The sequence below is a fragment of the Gadus morhua genome, chromosome 8 (assembly GCF_902167405.1).
Source record: "Gadus morhua chromosome 8, gadMor3.0, whole genome shotgun sequence".
Taxonomy (NCBI): Eukaryota; Metazoa; Chordata; class Actinopteri; order Gadiformes; family Gadidae; genus Gadus; species Gadus morhua.
This window is the reverse complement of record NC_044055.1, coordinates 19,637,815-19,658,249: the sequence shown is the minus strand read 5'-3', so window position 1 is coordinate 19,658,249 and position 20,435 is coordinate 19,637,815. Positions and strand designations below refer to the sequence as shown.

General features: G+C 43.4%; 4 protein-coding genes across 5 annotated transcripts in view; 2 read left to right on the top strand and 2 right to left on the bottom strand.

Moving 5' to 3' along the window:
- The first annotated feature begins 33 nt into the window (after positions 1-33).
- On the top strand, positions 34-3,327 carry LOC115549462 (ubiquitin-conjugating enzyme E2 R1). The gene is made up of 5 exons (XM_030364682.1): positions 34-755; positions 856-942; positions 1,110-1,207; positions 1,289-1,423; positions 1,603-3,327. The coding sequence occupies exons 1-5, from the start codon at positions 570-572 to the stop codon at positions 1,811-1,813; spliced, it is 717 nt and encodes a 238-aa protein (XP_030220542.1). The 5' UTR covers positions 34-569; the 3' UTR covers positions 1,814-3,327.
- Positions 3,328-3,626: 299 nt separating this feature from the next.
- sirt6 (sirtuin 6) lies at positions 3,627-11,264 on the top strand. Its single transcript, XM_030364655.1, has 8 exons — positions 3,627-3,827; positions 4,065-4,192; positions 5,661-5,843; positions 6,668-6,727; positions 6,952-7,047; positions 7,498-7,578; positions 8,329-8,452; positions 10,240-11,264. The coding sequence occupies exons 1-8, from the start codon at positions 3,762-3,764 to the stop codon at positions 10,606-10,608; spliced, it is 1,107 nt and encodes a 368-aa protein (XP_030220515.1). The 5' UTR covers positions 3,627-3,761; the 3' UTR covers positions 10,609-11,264.
- A 2,713-nt stretch (positions 11,265-13,977) lies between these two features.
- LOC115549470 (relaxin-3 receptor 1-like) lies at positions 13,978-17,946 on the bottom strand. The gene is made up of 3 exons (XM_030364692.1): positions 17,287-17,946; positions 16,628-17,065; positions 13,978-16,500 (listed from the first exon to the last, which is right to left on the bottom strand). Exons 1-3 carry the CDS (start codon positions 17,473-17,475, stop codon positions 15,898-15,900), a joined length of 1,230 nt encoding a protein of 409 aa, XP_030220552.1. The 5' UTR covers positions 17,476-17,946; the 3' UTR covers positions 13,978-15,897.
- A 1,373-nt stretch (positions 17,947-19,319) lies between these two features.
- LOC115549447 (cyclic AMP-responsive element-binding protein 3-like protein 3-A) overlaps positions 19,320-20,435 on the bottom strand; it is a 7,270-nt gene continuing 6,154 nt past the window's right edge. For both annotated transcript variants that reach the window (XM_030364649.1, XM_030364650.1), the window contains exon 10: positions 19,320-20,435. This exon is cut by the window's right edge and continues 270 nt beyond it. The gene's annotated coding sequence lies outside the window, so the exon portion shown is untranslated.

Sequence of the window (20,435 nt, the reverse complement as noted above, 5' to 3'; positions counted from 1 at the left end):
TTTAACTCCAATTCCCGGCATGCAATGCATTCCGTGGACTGTTTTGAAGGGAAAGGGGATTCCTTTCAGAAACATTCTTCATTCACCCAGTTGTTGGTCGGACAGCATTTATTTTTCACCTCAACAATTTGGTTCATAACTTTGATTCTGAGTCAAAATACAGTTATAGTGATTTTGCTGGTTAGACCGTCATTCCAAAAGCAAGTTTGCAAATATTGGACCCTCGGGTTCAGTTGGGCGACACGGGAGAGCTTGTTAGCTCCCATTAGCCAGACGCTATCGTTAGATTTAAAGCTTATCCGCAGCTGTCTTTCCAGGTCGGTGGTCTAGTACTGCTGGTCCGCGATTCAGTCAAAATGGTTTGGTCCCTTGGTGACGATTTAATTGTTTGATATTTGTCGTGATTGGTGTTCATATTTGTGAAAAGGGCGTTTGATTTTCACAAGCGCAGCTGGTTAGGTTTGGCCTGTTCAGAGTCGGGCTCTTGTAAACAAAGGACGTGTTTTCTCGGTTGCCACATAGGGTTTTACTCGAGCATATAATTTCGTCATCAGGTTAATCGTACAGTGATGGCACAACACGCTCCTACACATGTAGCCAGCTCTCAAAAAGCCCTCATGCTGGAAATGAAAAGTCTTCAGGAAGAGCCTGTCGAGGGATTTAGAATCACACTAGTAGACGAGGCAGACCTGTACAACTGGGAAGTTGCTATTTTTGGACCTCCCAATACACACTATGAAGGCGGTTATTTTAAGGTAGGTTCACGTTGAGCATCTATCCACTTAACTGTAATTGTTCTTGCTTTTATTTCTCGCTATGTTTATTACATGTTTGAATTTGTTTTTGCTTTTCCAGGCTCGGCTCAAGTTCCCAATTGACTATCCCTATTCCCCACCTGCTTTCCGGTTTCTTACAAAGATGTGGCATCCTAACATCTATGAGGTAAGCCGATGTGTCATGCTTTTAGTTTTTTATAATAATTATTATAACGTATAATATAGGTTTTGGGCTTTCATCAACAGGGGAATGATTACTATTATAGTGTGCTAGTTAATAAAGTGCATTGGCCATTATTAACAGTGGTTTGGTGCAATCTCCTTCCCTTGTAGAATGGAGATGTGTGTATCTCCATCCTTCACCCTCCAATAGATGATCCTCAGAGTGGGGAGCTGCCCTCTGAGAGATGGAACCCAACCCAAAACGTCAGGTAGGGGCGTCATTCTGCTCTCTCCTGGTTACAATACACCATCTGCTAATTAACTCACTTGTGATCGTCTTGTGTCCTCAGAACCATTTTGTTGAGTGTGATTTCACTGCTGAATGAGCCCAACACATTCTCTCCTGCCAACGTGGACGCCTCCGTCATGTACCGTAAATGGAGGGACAGCAAGGGCAAGGACCGGGAATACGCAGAGATCATTCGGTAAAACAATGCCCTAATGTCTACCACCAGTGCACATTGAGAGATGTACAATATGGTAGTTTTCAAAATGACACAAAAATATTTGGTTTGTCCCTTGACGAACCTACCTCAACAGGACGGTCATGGCGTGGCAGGTGAATGGATCTGCCATTTTTTATAATGTTTTTTTCACGCCTCAGAAAACAGGTGTTGGCGACCAAGGCTGAGGCGGAGAGAGACGGCGTGAAGGTGCCCACCACTCTGGCCGAATACTGTGTCCGCACGCGCGCCCCCCCTGCTGACGAAGGCTCTGACCTCTTCTACGACGATTACTATGACGACGAGGACCTGGAGGACGAGGACGATGACTGCTGCTATGACGAAGACGACTCAGGCAACGAGGAGTCATGACGTGCTTGGTCTCCCCCCACCCCTCCCCTCCTTCCCCGTCAAGCTTAACTCCTGCCCCCCTGCTCCTTGCTAGAAATGGGTATAAAACCAAGACTGATTTTGAACCCCCATCATGAAATCTGTTTTACTAGTGTCTCATGTTGTTGTTTTTTTGTAGAGACCAGAGTTTACTTCATGATAGAGGGCTGGGCCTGATCTGTTAAGAATTGTACCAGCACAAGGCCTCTGTTTAAACCGGTCCTGGCAATATTGCAACCAATTTAAAAGTCACTTGTATCTTGATCGGTAACATCCATCTCCCAAAAAATACAGGGGTTTAGTCTATGGTTTCATTTAAATCTCTAAATATTTTTTTTTTTAATGCAAATCCTTATCAAAATCTCCCAGGCTCTGCACTGGTGCATATAATAATCTGGTCCAGTCTGTCTCCTTTCTTCCAGTCTCTATCTCTCCTACTTGCTACTGGGCCTTGCACTGCTGTCTGCATATGGCATAAGTCACAGTTGGCCACTGTGACTTACAAAAGAGGCACGACTTCAATCGTCTTTTTGTTTTTGTAGCCCCTATGTTTGGAGTGATGCACTGTAAACCACTTCAATCCCTCACTTTTCTAAGATGAGGGTCCGTCTCTACTCTTCTCTAGTGAGGGGGGGTCAAGGTTGTGATGATTATCATCCTCAACCCCATCCTGACAGCTCATTATTATTTTCCGTTGGACGTTTGACCCACGCTCAGATTATTATTTGCATACTTTTTATTGTTCGTAATAGAATTCCATAGTCATCCTCTATGATATATTTTTGGTTTTTAATTAGCGTGGGGTTTTGTTATTCAAAGGATCTTTAATTCTGTAGTTGCCCAGCATACCAGGGACTTAATCTCTGATCGTCCATCGGAGTGGTCTTCTGTACGGAGCCCGGAGAAGCCATTTGAAAGAGGCCTCAAAACCATTGACTGCTTTTTGAACATTTGTTTGCTGTTAATGTCCACTTTTTCTCATGAGCTTAATTTTTGTCACCTTTTTGGTTATCCTGTTATTCCCTCTTAATGTCTTGAATAATGTGCGTAAGTAAATGGATTCACTAGGGGAAGGGTTTGATCAGGAAAGCTTTTGTTTGAATAATGGTGTATCAGGGTCAACAAAGCTTGCGGACAAATGCTGAAACTGACCACATTTTGTTTTTAATGTCTTATTTTTCTGCAATGTTGGTTGATGCTGAGAAAGTAGGTGATTGGCATTTTAGAGTGTTTGGTTTATTCATCGTGTTTATTCTGCATCTGCAATATCGTTTTGGTTGTTTTTATTTACTCAAATTGGACTTTTGCAATTCTCAGGACAGGTCTATTCATCAAACTAAGACGGTCTTTGGGTGGTCTTCAAAGTTGGTTAACAGCTTCAGAAGATAACCAAAACTGATATGCACACATATGTATGGATGGTCAATTTTATTTACTTGTTTTTTGTGTATTTTGGCTATTTAAAAAAAATAAAGGAATATATTAAAAATCACAAATGTATTTCATTCATATGATAATGGTTTAGGCTGCAACTGAATTATGATAAATAAGAAATGAACAGCCTGTGCATAAATCCAATTACATTCTGGGATGCGCTCTAATGTAAATAACTGATTGTCAAATGTTTTTCGGCTCAAAAAAGTAGAAACCTAAGCTCATTGTGTTCGACACAGAAAATGTTTGGCCGGCGGTTCTCCCACGAAATACAATATTTTAACATGACAACCGTCCTCATAACTAAAAACAAGCCTCCTCCCGGCGCATGTGAGCTGAATACAAAGCAAGCACACACAGTCGCTTTAAAATGACGTCATTCAAAAGCCAAGAAAAATAGCTGCTCGAGTTTGAGGTGGGAATACTTTGCTGTTGTAAACAGAAGCGCTATAAACAGCGGTAGTGAATACAGAAGAGAATAATAAACCTCCCAAACATGTCTGTGAACTACGCGGCAGGGCTCTCGCCTTACGCGGACAAAGGTGTCTGCGGACTACCCGAGGTAACCTACACTACACTTTGCTGGTGCTACTGCAACTTGTTTAGTTAGCTTTAATGGCTAACAATTAACCAATTTAAATGTTCATTTAACAGTGCATGTTCAGAAGTTAATCAAAAGGTTTTAAAGCGGTTAACGTTATAGTTATGTATGTGTGTTCTTGCTCCCTTTTGCCCAATGTTTAATGGTCTGTTCGTTTCTTTTATTTTCTGCCTCCCACTGTCTACTGTGTGGTAAAAGAAATTTGACAGTCCGGAAGAGCTGACAGGCAAGGTTAAAATCCTGACAGAGATGATAAAGAAGTGCGAGTTCCTCGTAGTGCACTCTGGAGCAGGAATCAGCACCGCCTCGGGTATCCCAGACTTCAGGTAAACCCATTTCCCATATTCAGATGGTCTGATGCATCACAGGCAGACTTCAGGTAAACCCCCCCTTCACATGTTCTGATGTCCAGATGGTTTACTGCCTCATAGGCTGTTCACCGAGCCCCAGCTGTCAGCTAAATAGCACATGTTTTGTTTTCTGTGAGCTCCGGTGTCTTTTGATATGATTTTAATGATTGCAGTACCACTAGATTAGCATAGGAGGGTGACAGAGGCTCACTATATATATGCAGTTTTCAGTCTATTGAAATATGTAACAATTTGTCTGGTTATACTTTTCTGGAATCTAGACTACTATCAGTCTCTTTTTCTACTATCCTTACTTAATTTAGTTTTCAGGGTTTTTTGTCCCTTGGTCTACATTCGGAGACGAAGGCCAAATGGGAATAATTTATGATTAATTGTCTCTCTGCATTTTGATGCTAAATCTGCATGACATCATATGCTTACACACAGTTTTGTAGTTGGTATTAACTTATAATGAATGCAGATATATGAATATTTGGCATGAAATAGTAAGGCCTAATATTAAGCTAATTAACTGTTTTAAGTATTGGTTGTTATGCATGCTAATATTTAATTGAAATGTATTACTATGTCTTTGTTTGCGGTGTCGTTATTTGAAATGGATTAAATCCAATATATCGTAGCCATTGACGAAAATACCTCCCACAAGACCTTAACAGGCATTCAATATTATATATTTATATTATATATTTCTTCTTCTGTGGTGAAAAGCACATAAAAAATTACATGTATAGCTGTATCGATAGGGCTCTCTTTTGATCCAACCTCAGCCTGTGTTTTAGAGGTATGGTTGGGGAGATGGGTCGTGATCGTGTTTAAAACTCTTTACATTAGAGACTTGTGTAGTCGTACAACAGTGTTGTATGTCATCAGGGTGGCTGAGCTTCCCCGCTGGTCATGCTCGCCCAGTAGCTCCATGTACGGCTATATAAAGGCCCTGGACACCCAGGACCAGTTATTTATCTATTATTGCGAGTTTAAGAAATTGCAGAATAACCGATTTATTAGAAGTGTTGTATCAACATAAAAGCTTTGTGGCGGTCATTTGGTCCGTTCACTTGATTCTGAACAGTTAAGCGTTCATGATGATTTTCTTACAAACAGTCCTACATGTCCCCAAGATCTCTTTCAAATAATAGTTGCTTGAATATTTTAATGAACAAGCGACCGATAGAATCTACTCTAATGTGGAGCATAGTTCTGACTCGCCCTGTGGTTTGCCCGCCTTGCCTCATTAAAAATGAAATCAATACCTAACTCGGCCACGACTCCATACGTTTCATAATTCATCTCAGCACACTAACTATGGGGAAGAAACACTCCCTGACGCAGTTTTGTACTATTCTCCCGTATTCGTGTTTCTTTCATCTGTTTTTGTCCTGATTACGAGCTTCATTAAGCTTTGATGTGCGTTGCCGTCTTCCAGAGGGCCAAAGGGCGTGTGGACCATGGAGGAGAAGGGCGAGACGCCTAAGTTCGATACCACGTTCGAGGACGCGCGGCCCAGCCTGACGCACATGGCCCTCCTTGGCCTCTACAAGGCCGGCATCCTTAAGTACCTCGTCAGCCAGAACGTGGACGGGCTGCACGTGAGATCCGGCTTCCCCAGGTAACTACAGCCCGCCGCCCAGGTGGAGAGAGACGGAAGGTAGAGAGCCAGTGGGATGATCAGTGGGTAGTCCCTGCGTCAAGCATTTTGTCTGTCACTTTATGAGTTTTACAGTTTTAATGATCGCTTGATAGCCACACAGTGAATTCTAAACATGTTTTTAAACACAGTTGTACCTCCCTGCAATCCATCCCCAGGAGAGATGGATACATTGTAAAGCTCTAATGAATGGAGAGAGTTATTGTCATAGGAATTGTTTTACAACATTGATTGGATGATATATTTTATTCTGAAGGGATTCCTGGTCCTATCACAGTACACGTTTTTAAATACATTTCTAAAATCATCATTAGGAAATACAAATGTGTTCGCTACAGAAAAAACATTGGTGGTTCGGTTAGATAACCTTTTTATTGTTGTGGTTACTGGGGTTAGGCCAAAATGTACACAAAGACCCCCTGCTTCCGCTATCGAGCCTCAGGACCACGAATAATTAAAAAATTAAAGAGGGTTTTAATTCAGTTTATAGACATTTGCGTCAGGGGTTTAAACCTCTTGGCAAATTGGCCAATATTATTTTAATTATGTGCATTTTTAATCCATCTGGATTTTGGGTTTGCCAAGCCCAGTCTGAAAATACTTAGCAGGTCCTTTTCACCTCACTGGATTGGATTCCTGTGAAAGCAAAATAATTGGCCGTTGGTATGGTAGTAAGGGTCTGGCTGCAATGTTGCCAGGTTGATTAGATAAGACCATTTGAATACCTGCATGCTTGAATGGTAGAGAAGATCATGTTTTCTGGTTCTCTTCCTCTTTGGTTCCAGGGATTCCTTGTCGGAGCTTCACGGAAACATGTTTGTTGAAGACTGTGAGAAATGTGGCAGGTACACACGCACCCACCCACACACACATACACACACGCCGGTGACCCAGATATTTAGACACAAACAAACAATGTGCTTAAATAAAGACCCTCAATACAGCCTTTTTTCTTACCCGTGCTTAGAATACCAAAGCTTAAGCTAAAAACTGCCACCAAAATTACATGCAGTTTACTATGTACTTTACCCAGTGAAACGTCTGTGGTAAACCAATCTGTGGTTTGCAGGCAGTATGTGAGGGAGAAGGTGATCGGTGTGATGGGCCTGAAGCCGACCGGGCGGTACTGTGACGTGGTCCGCTCCAGGGGTCTCCGTGCCTGCCGGTAAGACACAGCCCTCAATCCCAGTCCCAGTATGGGAATGAATGCCGTCTAACCCAGGTCCTGAAAACACCGCTACTGAGCCACACCGGGCTCTTTCAGTGAGGGCCTGCTTTCAGAGATAAAATACCCACGTTATTCTCAGCCAGGCACAAAGCCAGGGTAATTCAGGGTATTATTCAACATCTGTTTACCCTCATACCATTCCATCTTTGATGAGGTAATGAAATGCCAGAAAAGGGAATATGACAAATAATTTGTCCAGGCTTAATGGCCATGTCTAATTTGCCATTGATTAATAGATTCCATATAAAGGTAGCATGTAAACTCTTCTTTATCTCCTGGAACAATTTCAAGGGATATTTGAAGAGGTCCCCGGCCCCTAGAGCGTCCCTGATGCGTGTGTGAGGGCTGTAGTCAACCAGCCTGAGCACTGCTGCCTTGTTTTAATAGGGGGAAGCTGATCAGCACCATACTGGACTGGGAAGAGGCCCTTCCCATCAAAGACCTGACCAGAGCTGAGGCCGCCAGCAGGTACAAGGGCACAGAGGCTGGCTATATGAGGAGACAGTGAAAAAATGGTTGACATAAAATTGCTTTTGCTGCAGGGCCTTTCCTATCGTGTCTTTATCAGTAGTCAGCGGAGAATGAATGCAGATTTTCTTACCGCTTAACTCCCTATGTAGCTTCTTTTAGAGTGTATTAGTGTATTAGTGTATTTTTTAACCCGCCATCCACCCACCACAACATTGGGGGACTATGCTATTATTATTATTATTTATTTTCTGATTGTTGTAATTTAATACATTAATGCGTTTTCCAGGATTAAACAGAAAAAAAATTGAGCTCTCGTACAGAGTCACCTCAATCCTACAAACAGACAAACACAAACAAAAAAAACAATAACGGTCCATTTAGTTAAAAATAAAAATGAATATCCGCAGCATCAGGAGTTGTTGTTTATGTACATATTTGAGGCATATAATTACAACTCACAGATTATGTTAGCATGCCTAGAACTTCTTGCCGGATTACGGAAGCCCACCGAGACAAAAGTTGTTAATTTTTTCCATTCTTATCTGCAATGTGTGATTCTATTTTAAAATTGTTTGAGAAAGTGCGTAGATCTATTTATATGTACAGATTCAGCTGATTTGGTCCTAAATATAAATATTTGACCCAACAAAATTGTTATATTATTTCTTTAGAGTGGTTTGGCATGTAGTGGCCTCTTATCAGTGGCCTACATCGTATTAACACAATCATGCCCCCACCTCTACCCAGACAAGCGGATCTGGCCTTGACGCTGGGCACCTCCCTGCAGATCAAGCCCAGCGGAGACCTGCCACTCCTCACCAAGAAGAAGGGCGGCCAGCTGGCGGTGGTCAACCTGCAGGCCACCAAACACGTGAGTCCAAGGCTCCCTAGACCTCCGTTAGGGTCTTTAATGGAACGTTATAATGTTACATGTGCAGGTAACATTTCTCACCGATCAGCAACTAAAGATGGCTCAGATTTGTGAGCTCAACAGGTTTGTGAGCGGTCTCTCATTTTCAACTGGAGTTGAAGATGAGAGACATCTTGAAAATAAGCTTGATGAGGGTCTGAGACTGCATCTCGGCCAATATGTTCCGCCTCTATGACTCTCCAAACGGACGGTTTACCAGAGGGGTATTACATCAACCAAGCTAAAGGCAAAGCCGGGCTTATTTCAGTTAGAGTTCCGTTCCATGAACGTGACTTAAGGGAATCTCCGCTGAGTAACCATGGCAATTTATCCGACCACCTGGGGTTTGTTTCCCAAAAGCATAGTTGCTAACTTCCTTAGCAACATACCTCTTAAGGACACAACAGTTAATGGGAACGTGTTCCCATTAACAAGTTATTAGTTATTAAACGGCATAGTACTAGGCATGGTAAGGCTTCCTGAATGTTACCAAACAACATAGTCTTGCTGAGTCCTTATTACTCACATGGTAATAAGGAAAATTAATTACAATGGTTCTAGGGCTGTTGTAGGTCCATATTATGCCATATGCTTCCTGGATGTTCATGGTCACATGACCGATTTCAGTCTTTGTCTTTGTTTTTGTCTTTGTCTTTGTCTGAGTTAGTGCAGTACCGCCTCCAAATGTGAGGGTGTTTAACATCACTGGACATTTATTGGCTCACAAATATTGGTGGCAACCAGAGTTTGCATCCTAGGTATGTCATAGAATTCTTGGCGTTTCTTTATGTAATTCCCTTTATGTCCATAGAACCCAAATATAACTGGCAAAAACCCAGTTAATGTTAATGTAACTGAGAGTGAAGCCTTTGTCACAATGACAAAGACGCTGCTGCATGGGAAATTGTCAGCCACTTAAATTCCATCAGGTGAGTTTCTCGGCAGGCTGCCGAGACCTCTTCTGTTGAGATAATTACTATGCTCAGTCAATTTTGTGGCTGCATTTACTAGGCTTATCTCTTCAAAGAAATGGAAATGAATGGCATGAAATGTTCTTTGATTTCTCCAGTAATCCTTCCTTAATTACTTATTGCGTGGGGATTGAACCCCGGACAATCGGATGCAAGTCTGACGCGTTACCTCGAAATTATCTCCCTTATCACAAAACCGAGGCCGATATTACAATTAAATAGGTTACGACTGTCAATTTCTTTTGCCAAGCGGCCACCCTGTTTTTATTAATGGTTACGGTGTTCCCTTTCTGAGTTATATATGCTTGTACTCCTCATTGACCCCACAAGCAGCTTTTGTTCGCCGCTGGAAAACATTCTTCTTGGTCCTTTTCAGACATTTGTTCCATGATCCGCCATTCACTGTTCTGGGCTGGTTACAGATCTCGTGAGCGTGCGTAATCCACGATAACGTTAGCCTGGTTTGAATTAACCTGCACAAGGCGCGTCTGAACTGGGTTGATGGAATGGCTTTAGCCTCAAGTGGAAGTTGGCATTAGTTCTAACTGGGCTTAATTAACTAAGCGCCGCCTTCCTAAGCGACTTTGATGAAATACCCCTCTGGTTGCAACCAAAGCCTGCTCAAACGTGATTGGTCAATACTACTCTGACTATATACGGACTACATATAGATTCAATATTGTGTCCTTACCTACATTCTGCCTTCATATGCAGATACCTGAATATAAGGATTGCTATTTGTCTAATGCTTTTGTGTTGGTGTTGTTGTTTTTGTAGGATAAGCACGCTAACCTCCGTATCCATGGCTACGTCGACGAGGTCATGAAACAGCTGATGGAGGCCCTGGGATTGGACATTCCGAAGTGGGAGGGGCCGACGGTCTGCGAGAGCTTCACGGTGGCCAAACCCGAACCACCAGGCCATCTTGCAGCACCCTGCAGGGTGACAGCGAAGAAAGAGGTGAAGGGCGTCAAGGAGGAGGAGGAGGAAGAGGTGGAGGAAGAGGTGAAGAAGGAGGGGAAGAAGAAGGGGCAGAGGAAGCGACCCCCGGCGCCGCCTACGAACGGGGAGGTAGACGAAGAGGCCGCTGTTGGTGTGAAGAAGGAGAGAGCCGAATCTCCACCCGGGATAAAAGATGGGAAATAGACACTGTTTTTATCTGCTTTTATCCAGAGGGTCCAACGGGAAATTGGGCTGGTGATGAGCTGTCCTATGAGGCAAAGACTTTCTTTGTATTGTTTTTACATCCAGAACACTGTTCATTTTCTTTGGTTATTGCAATTGCCCTAAAATAACCTTGGACACAGAGTGGAACTGCAAACGATCTCACCCAATTATACAGAGGCTTCACAAACCAAGTTCAAAACAAACCTGTTCATTTACAAAAGAGAGGGCAGAGCTTTGCATAAAGTGCCCTGAAGGTCTTGATGGTTCCATTACAAAGCTACAGGTATTCAAGAGCCTTTTGGATAGAACACTGTCCAATGCCAATGGTGAGGGTTTATGGTTGGCTTTGTTTTCCTGCTCTCGTTCACATGCTCATGATGAAGTACCTCATCTTTGTGCTTCAAATCAGGGGTAGCATTAATAAACGTAGTGAGATGTCAGCTCAACCTTTGCTTTGAGCGGATTTTCGTTGTATATTTAGTTAGAATTGTAATGTTTTATTTGATTGTTAATGACATTTATTTTTTTATCCATGTGTACTTGTTATGGAAACAGTCTTTGTCACTTAACTGGTTCCCTTGAAACCTTTTTTTATTATACGTGTCTCAGGATAAAAGTATAGTTCTTGAATACGATTCACAGCGTGGTCTTATCTTTTCATGATTAAATGCGATAACCTTTCCCCATGCCATATAGCATAATGTGGGTTTCATATCCTAATTCCGTACAGGCCTCCAGCCTGAAATGGCAGAGCCTTATGCATGTGGACACATGTATATATTATACATATATATTACCTGCCTTTAGAAGTCTATGGTCATAATGTCAGACTCAGCTGAAGGTCTGCAGTACACCACAGGGGGGGAAGGATTGATGATGGTATGTGTGTGTGTGTATGTATGTGTGTGTGTGTGTATATATATATATATATATATATATATATATATATATATATATTTATTATTATTATTATATAATTTTCAAGCAGTCGCCCACAACAGATCACGTGTCTATTCTCATCATGGCTCTAAGGATGATGGTATTGGTTTTAAGATGTGCTATGAGTTCTCCCAGTGAGATTATATTTGAAGTTACCGACAAAATGTCCCGTCACGGTTGGAAAGTGAAAGCGAAGGTTCAAGACATCATTCATTCCAGACTGAGAACACTTACAGGTTGTTCTTCAAATAGAATACAATCAGGACTTCTGAATAGAGAAAGAACTTTTTCTGATCACTGAATAGAGGCAGTTCAAATGCAGTTTAATTTGGACTAGAGACAACTTTACGTTTTTACTGCAGATATCCTCATGTTGAATGATGTTCGAATAAATTTATAAATCAATACAAATCATTAATGAAAGGTTTTCCCCTTGGGGAAAATGGGGATAATAGGATATACTATGGATATTTGATAAGACATTTTGCCCAGCCGAGCATATTTCTTCTCACTTCTCATGTGTTCACATTCTTTGTAATAATTCTGCGATTTATGCAGTGTACTCAACTGCATAAAGAATTTGATATTATAGCAAGGATCAGCCATGACTTACAACTACAGGACACTTCAGCAGAGGATATTCTGGTAGAGCAAAGGAGCAAATTACAGACGTCTAGCTGTTTCCTTGTGAAGGATGCGTGTTAGCAGCGTTGGTCAAGTCAGACTTACTTGTTTTTCAGTATTCATCTAAAGGTGTTTGTTTGACATTTGACCCATGGATGCTTTTAATGGGCACTTTATCTGTTGTGTGCGGTAGACCATACAACACCTCCTTAACTTAGACGGGGAAAATGCATGAGACAGTCTGATGCAAAGCAAACAAGAGTGAGGATGAAAGTATAGCTGAGCACCATTTCAGGTAATGTTTCATTGCAGGAAAATTTTATAGGGGAACTTCACTTTAGCCCAAGCCCAATGCCAGAGATTTTTTCCTTTGGATATGAATGGGATGATTTGACTATACTGTTTTTATCAAACACTGAAAAAAGTAATGTTTAAAAGATATGAGTTAATATCGAATTTTATTCACCCTTTTTTTTTGAGTGCACAAAACGTTTTATATCAGTACGAGGCAGAGGTGGGGGTAAGTCATTAATGTGCAAGTCACAAGCAAGTCTCAAGCAATAACCTTCAAGTCTCAAGCAAGTCCCAAGTCACTGTGGTGAGAATCAAGCAAGTCACAAGTCAAGTCATACAAAAATCTGATGATCTAACCCAGTTTCCACATTTAAAAATCGGTAAAGAGAGTGGTTCATTTTACTTCAACATTAACAATAACAATGTCTTAACAATAACAATAACTCAAACTATTCAAAACATTACAAAACCATTATGTGCATAGTTTGAAAATGTTTTTTATGATCATTACCTCCAACCTATGAACAGAATCAAATAGAACCTCTAGGTAGCTGTATACGACAACAGATCAAGTCAATCACTCAATCTCCCTACATGTTGTAGAATATTATTTGCAACACATGGCATCAGACATGAAAAAAAAAGAATATTTCAAAAGTAATATCACATACACATACTGTAGGAAGGGGAAATAGTAATACACAAGCCTGAAAGCTGGTAGCAATCTTGCTGCCTCGCAACATACATCGACTTACAATGCATTGCATTTGCAAAAAAAATAATTTGACAGTACTTTGTCGCTGAGTTCTGAATGATGCGGTCACATTATCACCCCACCATGGCTGAACACATGTTCAACAGGTGCACTTGATGCAGGGACTGCTATAACTCGTACCTCCACCTTGAACAAAAAGACACTTAAAACCACTGAGTTAGAAGTAGCCTACTGACATGAAAATTAAACAAGTTAATCATCTGTGGAACGGGCAGGGCTCGAAAAACTCAGCCAATGATTTTCAGAAACACAGTAAGTACGTCAATCAAACGGTCGTACTGCACTCCCCCTCCCCCCGCGCGTGACCTCTTCGTGCACGTACTCAAAGCTCGTGACTCAGAGCAAGCTTCTGTTTGTTGTTATCCTGCGGTAGCTATTGGAGCTAGTTTACTAGCTAATCCACATTTGGACCTAGCGCTAGAATACAACCCTAAACCTAGCTAGCCTGCCCTGGCCCACTCTCGCGCATCTGTGTTCGCGCTCTTGTGTCGCGTCCATGTACTTGGAATGGGTGGAGTCAGAGTCAGCGTTGAAGTAGAGTGGGTAGGACCATTTGAGTTGCGTCTTTTCAAAATCTGCTGGCGTATCGCAAATCACATATCCAACCTATAATATAACTTTAGAAAAGTCCTTTCGAGTCATCTGTCTCAAGTCTAAGTCAAGTCTCAAGTCATGAAGACCAAGTCGAGTCTTTTATCAGTGTTACTCAAGCAAGTCTCAAGTCCTCAAATTTGCGTCTCGAGTCTGACTCGAGTCAAGTCATGTGACTCGAGTCCCCCATGTCTGGTAAGAGGAAATCATGAAACTAAAAATAGTTCCTCAACACGTTTTATTCAAGATTAAGATGATAATGAATGTGATGACGAATGTGATGAAAGAAAATACTTTTAATTAGTACTTCAGTAAAACGTTCAATGAAGGCCTTTAACATCCGGATGCACGACCCTACTTCTAGTTTAGAATAATAATGGCATCTGCTGTTTAGTCAGTCCTGTCCCCCCACACAGTTAACTATCAGTTAAGGAGTTATGGATACCGTTCCCTTGGTTACCAATATTGTTTCAGAACCATGCTGGCCACCAACAAAGGGAGAACCCAGTGAATATCGGTCTGTGACCAGAGCCTCCCGACCTCCGATCCAGTAATTAGCAGCGCAACAGATCATTGCTAGGGAGGGGCTCTGGGCTACTTTATGTGTGACAAATCGTTTGCATGTCCATGATGCTATCTGTGGACAGTTAAATAACTCAGATCCAGATTTAGTTCTGCCGTTGTCTTCAAATGTCCGTTGATTCCCTATGGCAGTGTCACAAAATCATTGATTTTAAGGAAGCCATTGTCTTCATATCGTTGGACATGTTGACCTTTCTGAATAAATGCTCTTCTGGGACTGTGGAAGTAATTTGGGCTCCATTTATATTATGTTGTTTGTGAGAGGCTAAGGAGCTGTGATTTATTGTCTGGGTGAGGGGATAACCTGCCTGTTTGGATGCTTGGCATTACAATGTTAAAAAATAGGCACTCTTCCTTGTTTAACGGTATTTGAATGGTGGCGAATGAATGGATCAGGTTTTAAGAGAAAATTGACAGCCCTGTCATATGAAAATAAAGGGTCTCTTGATAAACATTTAAAATTGAGGTACACAGGACAGTAACAATATCAATGCAATTCAAAGCAGATATTAAGAGAAATAAAGTTTTCTCGCCCTAACTCCATTATCAACAAATGTTTTTTCTCCAATCGTCCTTATTTAACAGAAATCATACCACTGAAGCCTATTTCACACTATTTTCCAAAGCATCTGTCACATCTTACTATCAGTGCATACACATCTGTATGCCCGGGCGGTATTTGAACCCCTAAGCCCAGTGGTGCTCACTCAGGCCATGCTCTGAAGGCCGAGCTACACGGAAACACAGAAACACGTAGAGCACGATACACTGTAGCACAATAGGATGGAGGATGGAGGAAGTTGCAGTGTCTTTTCTTTCCAAATGGGGGTGTGTGTGGGTGTTGGCTGGTTTAATCAGCCAACACCTGGTGGAGTCGGATGGACTCTGGGTGAGGCTGCACACCTGTTGCACATGAAGCCACCAGTGTGCACAGGTTAAACCAGCCAACTCCACACATACTTCTGCGTGGCAGCAGGGCACCCTTGGCATGTTCGTTATCTACAACTGTAACAATAAACCCGACTTTACACCACCACCCTTATACTGGAGGAGCCCAGAATAAGTCCCCTAGTGTGTGGCATGGACATTTGCTACACAACGGCCCTCGTGACACAGGGGGGTGGTGGTGTTAAATCCGGTTTATTGTTAGTTGTAGATAACGAAGCAGGAAACCTCTCCCTGAGTGCGGTGGAGATGGCTGGTTTAACCCGTGCCCCCTGATTACTCAATCAATGTACCAGAGGGGAGCAGCCCCCCCGAGCCCAATCAGACCCACTCACGCCCACAGGGGGATTGGTACACGGACACGGAGGACAATCAAGACCCTTCTTCTTTTTAAATCGGGTCTTAAAAACAGCTGCTCTGTTTAACAATGACCACAGACAACCGTAACGGAGCTGTCATCTGCGTGTCCCGTTGCTTGTCGCATCACGCCCCATTCCTGTGGTGGATGTCTCCGAGCGCTAGGACCAGCGAGGCGGGAGCCCCCTGCCGGCCTCCCCCACCCTGCGGCCCCTGAGGGCCCGGTGGCAGACGGAGCGCAGGGAGCGGGAGGTGCGCACCAGGAGCTCCCTCAGGCCCGTGCGGTACTCCTGGCGGCTGAGGCAGTACAGCACGGGGTTCAGGCAGCTGTTGGTGTGGGCCAGGCACACGGTCAGCGGGAAGGCGTACGCCTGGGCGTTGTAGAAGGCCTTGCTGAAGGGCACCAGGTCAAATTTGATGAGCACCCCCCACAGAGTCAGCGCCTGGTTGGGCAGCCAGCAGAGGAAGAAGGACAGCACCACGATGGTGACGGAGCGCGTGACCTTGGACTGGCGCAGGCGGCGGCCCCTCTCCTGGTCGGTACGCTTGGCGGCCCCCACCGGCCCCTCGCCGCCCACCACGGCGCGGCGGCTCAGGACGAAGCGCAGGAGGAGCAGGTAGCACACGCTGATGACCACCAGGGGGACGACGAAGCCCAGTAGCACCTTCTGGGTCTGGTAGAGTCCCAGCAGCACCTGGGGGTCCCAGTGGCCCGGGTCCGAGTTGGAGAAACGCACCAAGCACAGCTCGTCGTCCGCCGACACCTGCGAAAAAAACATTTTGTAACTGTTGTGAAGGTATTTTTCTTACTTTCATATAAATGGGTTAATTAATTAATTAATTAATTAATTAATTAATTAATTAATTAATTAATTGTATTCTTCGACCTACCTGGACAGTGGTGGAGTAGAGCGCGTGCGGGAGAGTGGCCACGAGCGACACCACCCAGATGGCCAGGCTGGCCCACCGGGCGCGAGAGGCCGCTCTGCCGGGGCTGCCCATCTTCAGGGAGTTTACGAGGTAGTGGTAGCGGGTCACGCTCATGGCCGTGAGGAAGAACACGCTGGCGTACATGTTGAGGGTGGTGACGGAGCTCACGACCTTACACATGATCCAGCCGAACGGCCAGCGGAAGTCCAGCACCGTGTCCACGGCCCAGAAGGGCAAGGTGAGCACGAACTGGAGGTCCGTGAGCGCCAGACTGATCACGAGGCAGTCGATGGACGAGTGGTGGCTCCGACGCGAGCGCAGCAGAAACATGGCCAGCAGGTTGCCAACAAGCCCGAGGACGCACACCACGAGGTACACGAGCGCGATCAGAACCCGCACCTGTCCCGGGAAGAACCCGCAAATAAAAAGAAGACAAATACATTTCTGAAAAAATCGATGAAAAATATATATAGGCTATTTAACATGCTTACATGCCATTTTAAGATCCATTGGTAAATGTATTCTATTTAAATGTTAAGCGGGTTTGGCCCATTTATTTGATTAAAGAGTTATTACAGTTCCCAGCCGAAGTTAACACTTCTTTGGGATCCGATACCAACCACCAAATTTGCACTGTCCCCGTGCAAGTCCAACGAAGTCTCTTTGGAGAGAAATTGCAGCCAGCAGTTGAGGGAAAAGTTTTGCTCAGCGACCCACGAGCCGTTGACCTTCCGCGGGCTGTCGTATTCATCGTCCCCGCCACACAGACCGAGGTCCTGCAGGAGCAGGGCGCTGCTGTTCACTTGCATCGTGGAGAGGAAAGAATAATAGTTTCCAAGTCAACAGGTTGTTATTCTCCTCTTGTCATCCTCCTCGCACGGATGAGCAGGCATTGAGAAACACTTATTCTGTTTTGCATTGTCTCAGTTGAAGAATGCAGCCTGTACTGATCAAAATGAGTCATTATGAGGTTATTCATATCGATGCTCATGAGTCATGGTTGGAATGCAGCATCTTCACGGCCGGAAGGTTGGACGCGGACTCGCAGGCGCAGCTGCGTCTCCTACTGCTGCGACAGAGCTCTGCCGCCCGGGTTTTTATGCCCGGTGTGATTAGCGCGCTTGCTGTTCAGAGAGGGGTCATTACCAGTTCTCTAGGCAGCCCTCAACCACCTGCCGTGGTTATTCTTCTTTTCATTTCCATCTTCAATTTTCTCTCGTAGCTTAGCCTACTAAAGTTTGGCTTTTTCAAAAATGATGAAGGTTTCTTTTTTTGCATAAGCAGAGTTATTACAGAGCGGGTTTTTATTAGGACATCATTGCTAAAAAAAATATCTGGTTGTGGAATAGATTTAATAAACTGGTGTATGCTGACCTTTATGAGCATATCCTTCATATATGTTCTCACTCAGAGAGAGAGAGAGAGAGAGAGAGAGAGAGAGAGAGAGAGAGAGAGAGAGAGAGAGAGAGAGAGAGAGAGAGAGAGAGAGAGAGAGAGAGAGAGAGAGAGAGAGAAATGGCCGATTCCATACCGAAGGGTTGAATTTTTTGTTGCATTATACATTACATTATCCATCATCTGTTCCCAGATGGACAACAAGTCTTTTAACTGGTTGTATATTTACATTCAAATGAGGAGATCTAGGATTTTTTTGGATCAACATGGCGGTGACATATGGTATGACTATAATGGAAGTGCGCATATATTCATGCCGTGTGCCTCCAATATAGTTGATTCCCCTATGTTGCGAGGGCTCTCATGGAACCCTCTGCACTTCTCCATCTCCCTTATTTCCCGCACACAGACAGGGAAGAGAGAAGACCCGTAATGCATCTGAAAACTTGTGTGGACGGCCGTCCTGCCTAGAGATTATCTCCATCCATCCATCCTTTACTGTTCCCAAGGTTGCAAAATCTTTCAGGGTATTTAAAAAACGTAAATATATCCTGGTTTTAACACAGTTCACTTATACCCTACAATGTGCCATTCGTCATCCCAAATATGGTATAGATGACAATAAAATATTCAAGATGATCTATTTTGGATCAATTGATCGTTTTTTATCATAGTCAATATAATCAATATTCATTTTGGATCACCACGGCATGATCAATTGTTTAGTCATTCGATTGTACTTAGAAATGTAATAGCCTACCAAAAAAATATTATTTTCCAGCGATCAGGTTAAGTAATGATCTGTAGAATAGGCCTATTTACACAACGGCGGATTCATTTAGATCGTCACGCTAAAAATAAGTCATGCCGGTAGAATTAACCCGGTGGCCACTTGGTCGAGGTCCCACCAAGTCAATCTGACCAGCGAAGAAGAGGAATGGATTACTCTATGCAACTAACCTGGAATTAGGTTTTCCAGGTTTCTTTAGCCTCTGGAGGAGGGAATGAAGTGATTGATATTCTTATGGTGTTTTGAAATCTGTAACTGCAACATGAGAGCAATCGCAGGCTATTCAGTGATTCAGCTCCTGAACCTCAAGGTGCTGTTTTTTTTAAGATGAGCTCATAACCTGACCCGCCTTTGGGGACATGTAGAGTTCTCTATCTGTCTAGAGAGAATTTGCCCTTGATCTAGTAGGCCTACTCTGTGAGACACACACAGAAAATTTGAGTCTGGGCCAAAAGAAGAATGCAAATCTCCCAACATTCATTTATTCAAAACATCAAATAAAATCTTGTTATCATTAAATGTCACACCAACGTCACCCATTATTCAAATCCGCTGCGTGCGTCCCACGTTATCTCCAACGTGAGGCCGAGATGAATGAAGAACATTCCATGTTCTCCATGCTGCTTGGAACGTGCATAACTACAACCTTTAGCAATAAAAAATGTTAACCCAAGGTCACAGTCTGCAGGGAAGGAAGGTTTAGGGTATACAAACAATCTCACCGGTACTACATACATCTCCCATCTCCGATGTGATGAGCTACCATGAAACTAGGACAGGGACGATGTGAGGGTTTTTTTGCGATGCTTGAATAGAATCTAGGACAGACTCCAGCAAACCCTGACGCTCACGCAGCGCTAGCAGAAATAATGGCGAGTCTTCTTGTTTAAACCGCAGGATTGAGTTGGTGACAGACAGTAAAGGAAAACAGACAAAAAAGCTCTTCTCGAAGTGCGACAACAGATTTGTCTTTGTTCTAGCTGTGCTCCTCTCAGTTCTCCTCATGCTGGTACGCTCATGCAATAACAATATCCATGGTGACAATAACAACACCTCCACCGCATTACCATCGTCATCACGTATATCATCATCTGTTTAGAATTAATTTGTGGAATTGTCAATGAAGCAGAATGGTTCACCAAAACAAGGCACATCATGGAAATGTCTGTTATCGGAGTCAATTCGGTTTGACCTGAATGTAAAATAAATGGGAAAGTCCAGGTAAATTCTTTTTATCTCTGGCTTCGTTGACACATCAAGGACTAGAGCTGACCACGTCAGGTCACCAGGTGTGTTAGCGAGCCACAGGGATCAGTCTGGTGACCTTCATTAGAAAGCCAGCCAGCGTCCGGCCACGACCTTGCCTGCATCTGGTCACCTGGCAACTTAGATTTGAGCAAAGCAGTGTTCACATTAAGGCAGCAATGTTTTCATCACCCAACACCCAAATCTTTCAGATATTACATCCGTGCATCTTAATGCCAAATTATATCCAGCGATTTCAAACGATATGCGCTCCGTCAGTGAGCGGTTGTTGCCACAGCTGTGTCTCTGGTGCCCCGTTAATCCCTCAATGGGATGCTG

What these genes read in the sequence shown, in the direction of transcription:
- LOC115549462 (XM_030364682.1), top strand. Translation starts at nt 570, where the DNA reads ATGGCACAACACGCTCCTACACATGTAGCCAGCTCTCAAAAAGCCCTC. An exon ending in GGCATCCTAACATCTATGAG is followed by an intron (nt 943 to 1,109) that starts GTAAGCCGATGT and finishes CTTCCCTTGTAG; the next exon opens with AATGGAGATGTGTGTATCTC. An exon ending in GAATACGCAGAGATCATTCG is followed by an intron (nt 1,424 to 1,602) that starts GTAAAACAATGC and finishes TTCACGCCTCAG; the next exon opens with AAAACAGGTGTTGGCGACCA.
- sirt6 (XM_030364655.1), top strand. Translation starts at nt 3,762, where the DNA reads ATGTCTGTGAACTACGCGGCAGGGCTCTCGCCTTACGCGGACAAAGGT. An exon ending in GTGTCTGCGGACTACCCGAG is followed by an intron (nt 3,828 to 4,064) that starts GTAACCTACACT and finishes GTGTGGTAAAAG; the next exon opens with AAATTTGACAGTCCGGAAGA. An exon ending in AGGGGTCTCCGTGCCTGCCG is followed by an intron (nt 7,048 to 7,497) that starts GTAAGACACAGC and finishes TTGTTTTAATAG; the next exon opens with GGGGAAGCTGATCAGCACCA.
- LOC115549470 (XM_030364692.1), bottom strand. Translation starts at nt 17,475, where the DNA reads ATGCAAGTGAACAGCAGCGCCCTGCTCCTGCAGGACCTCGGTCTGTGT. An exon ending in GGGACAGTGCAAATTTGGTG is followed by an intron (nt 17,066 to 17,286) that starts GTTGGTATCGGA and finishes TTCCCGGGACAG; the next exon opens with GTGCGGGTTCTGATCGCGCT. An exon ending in TCTACTCCACCACTGTCCAG is followed by an intron (nt 16,501 to 16,627) that starts GTAGGTCGAAGA and finishes TTTTTTTCGCAG; the next exon opens with GTGTCGGCGGACGACGAGCT.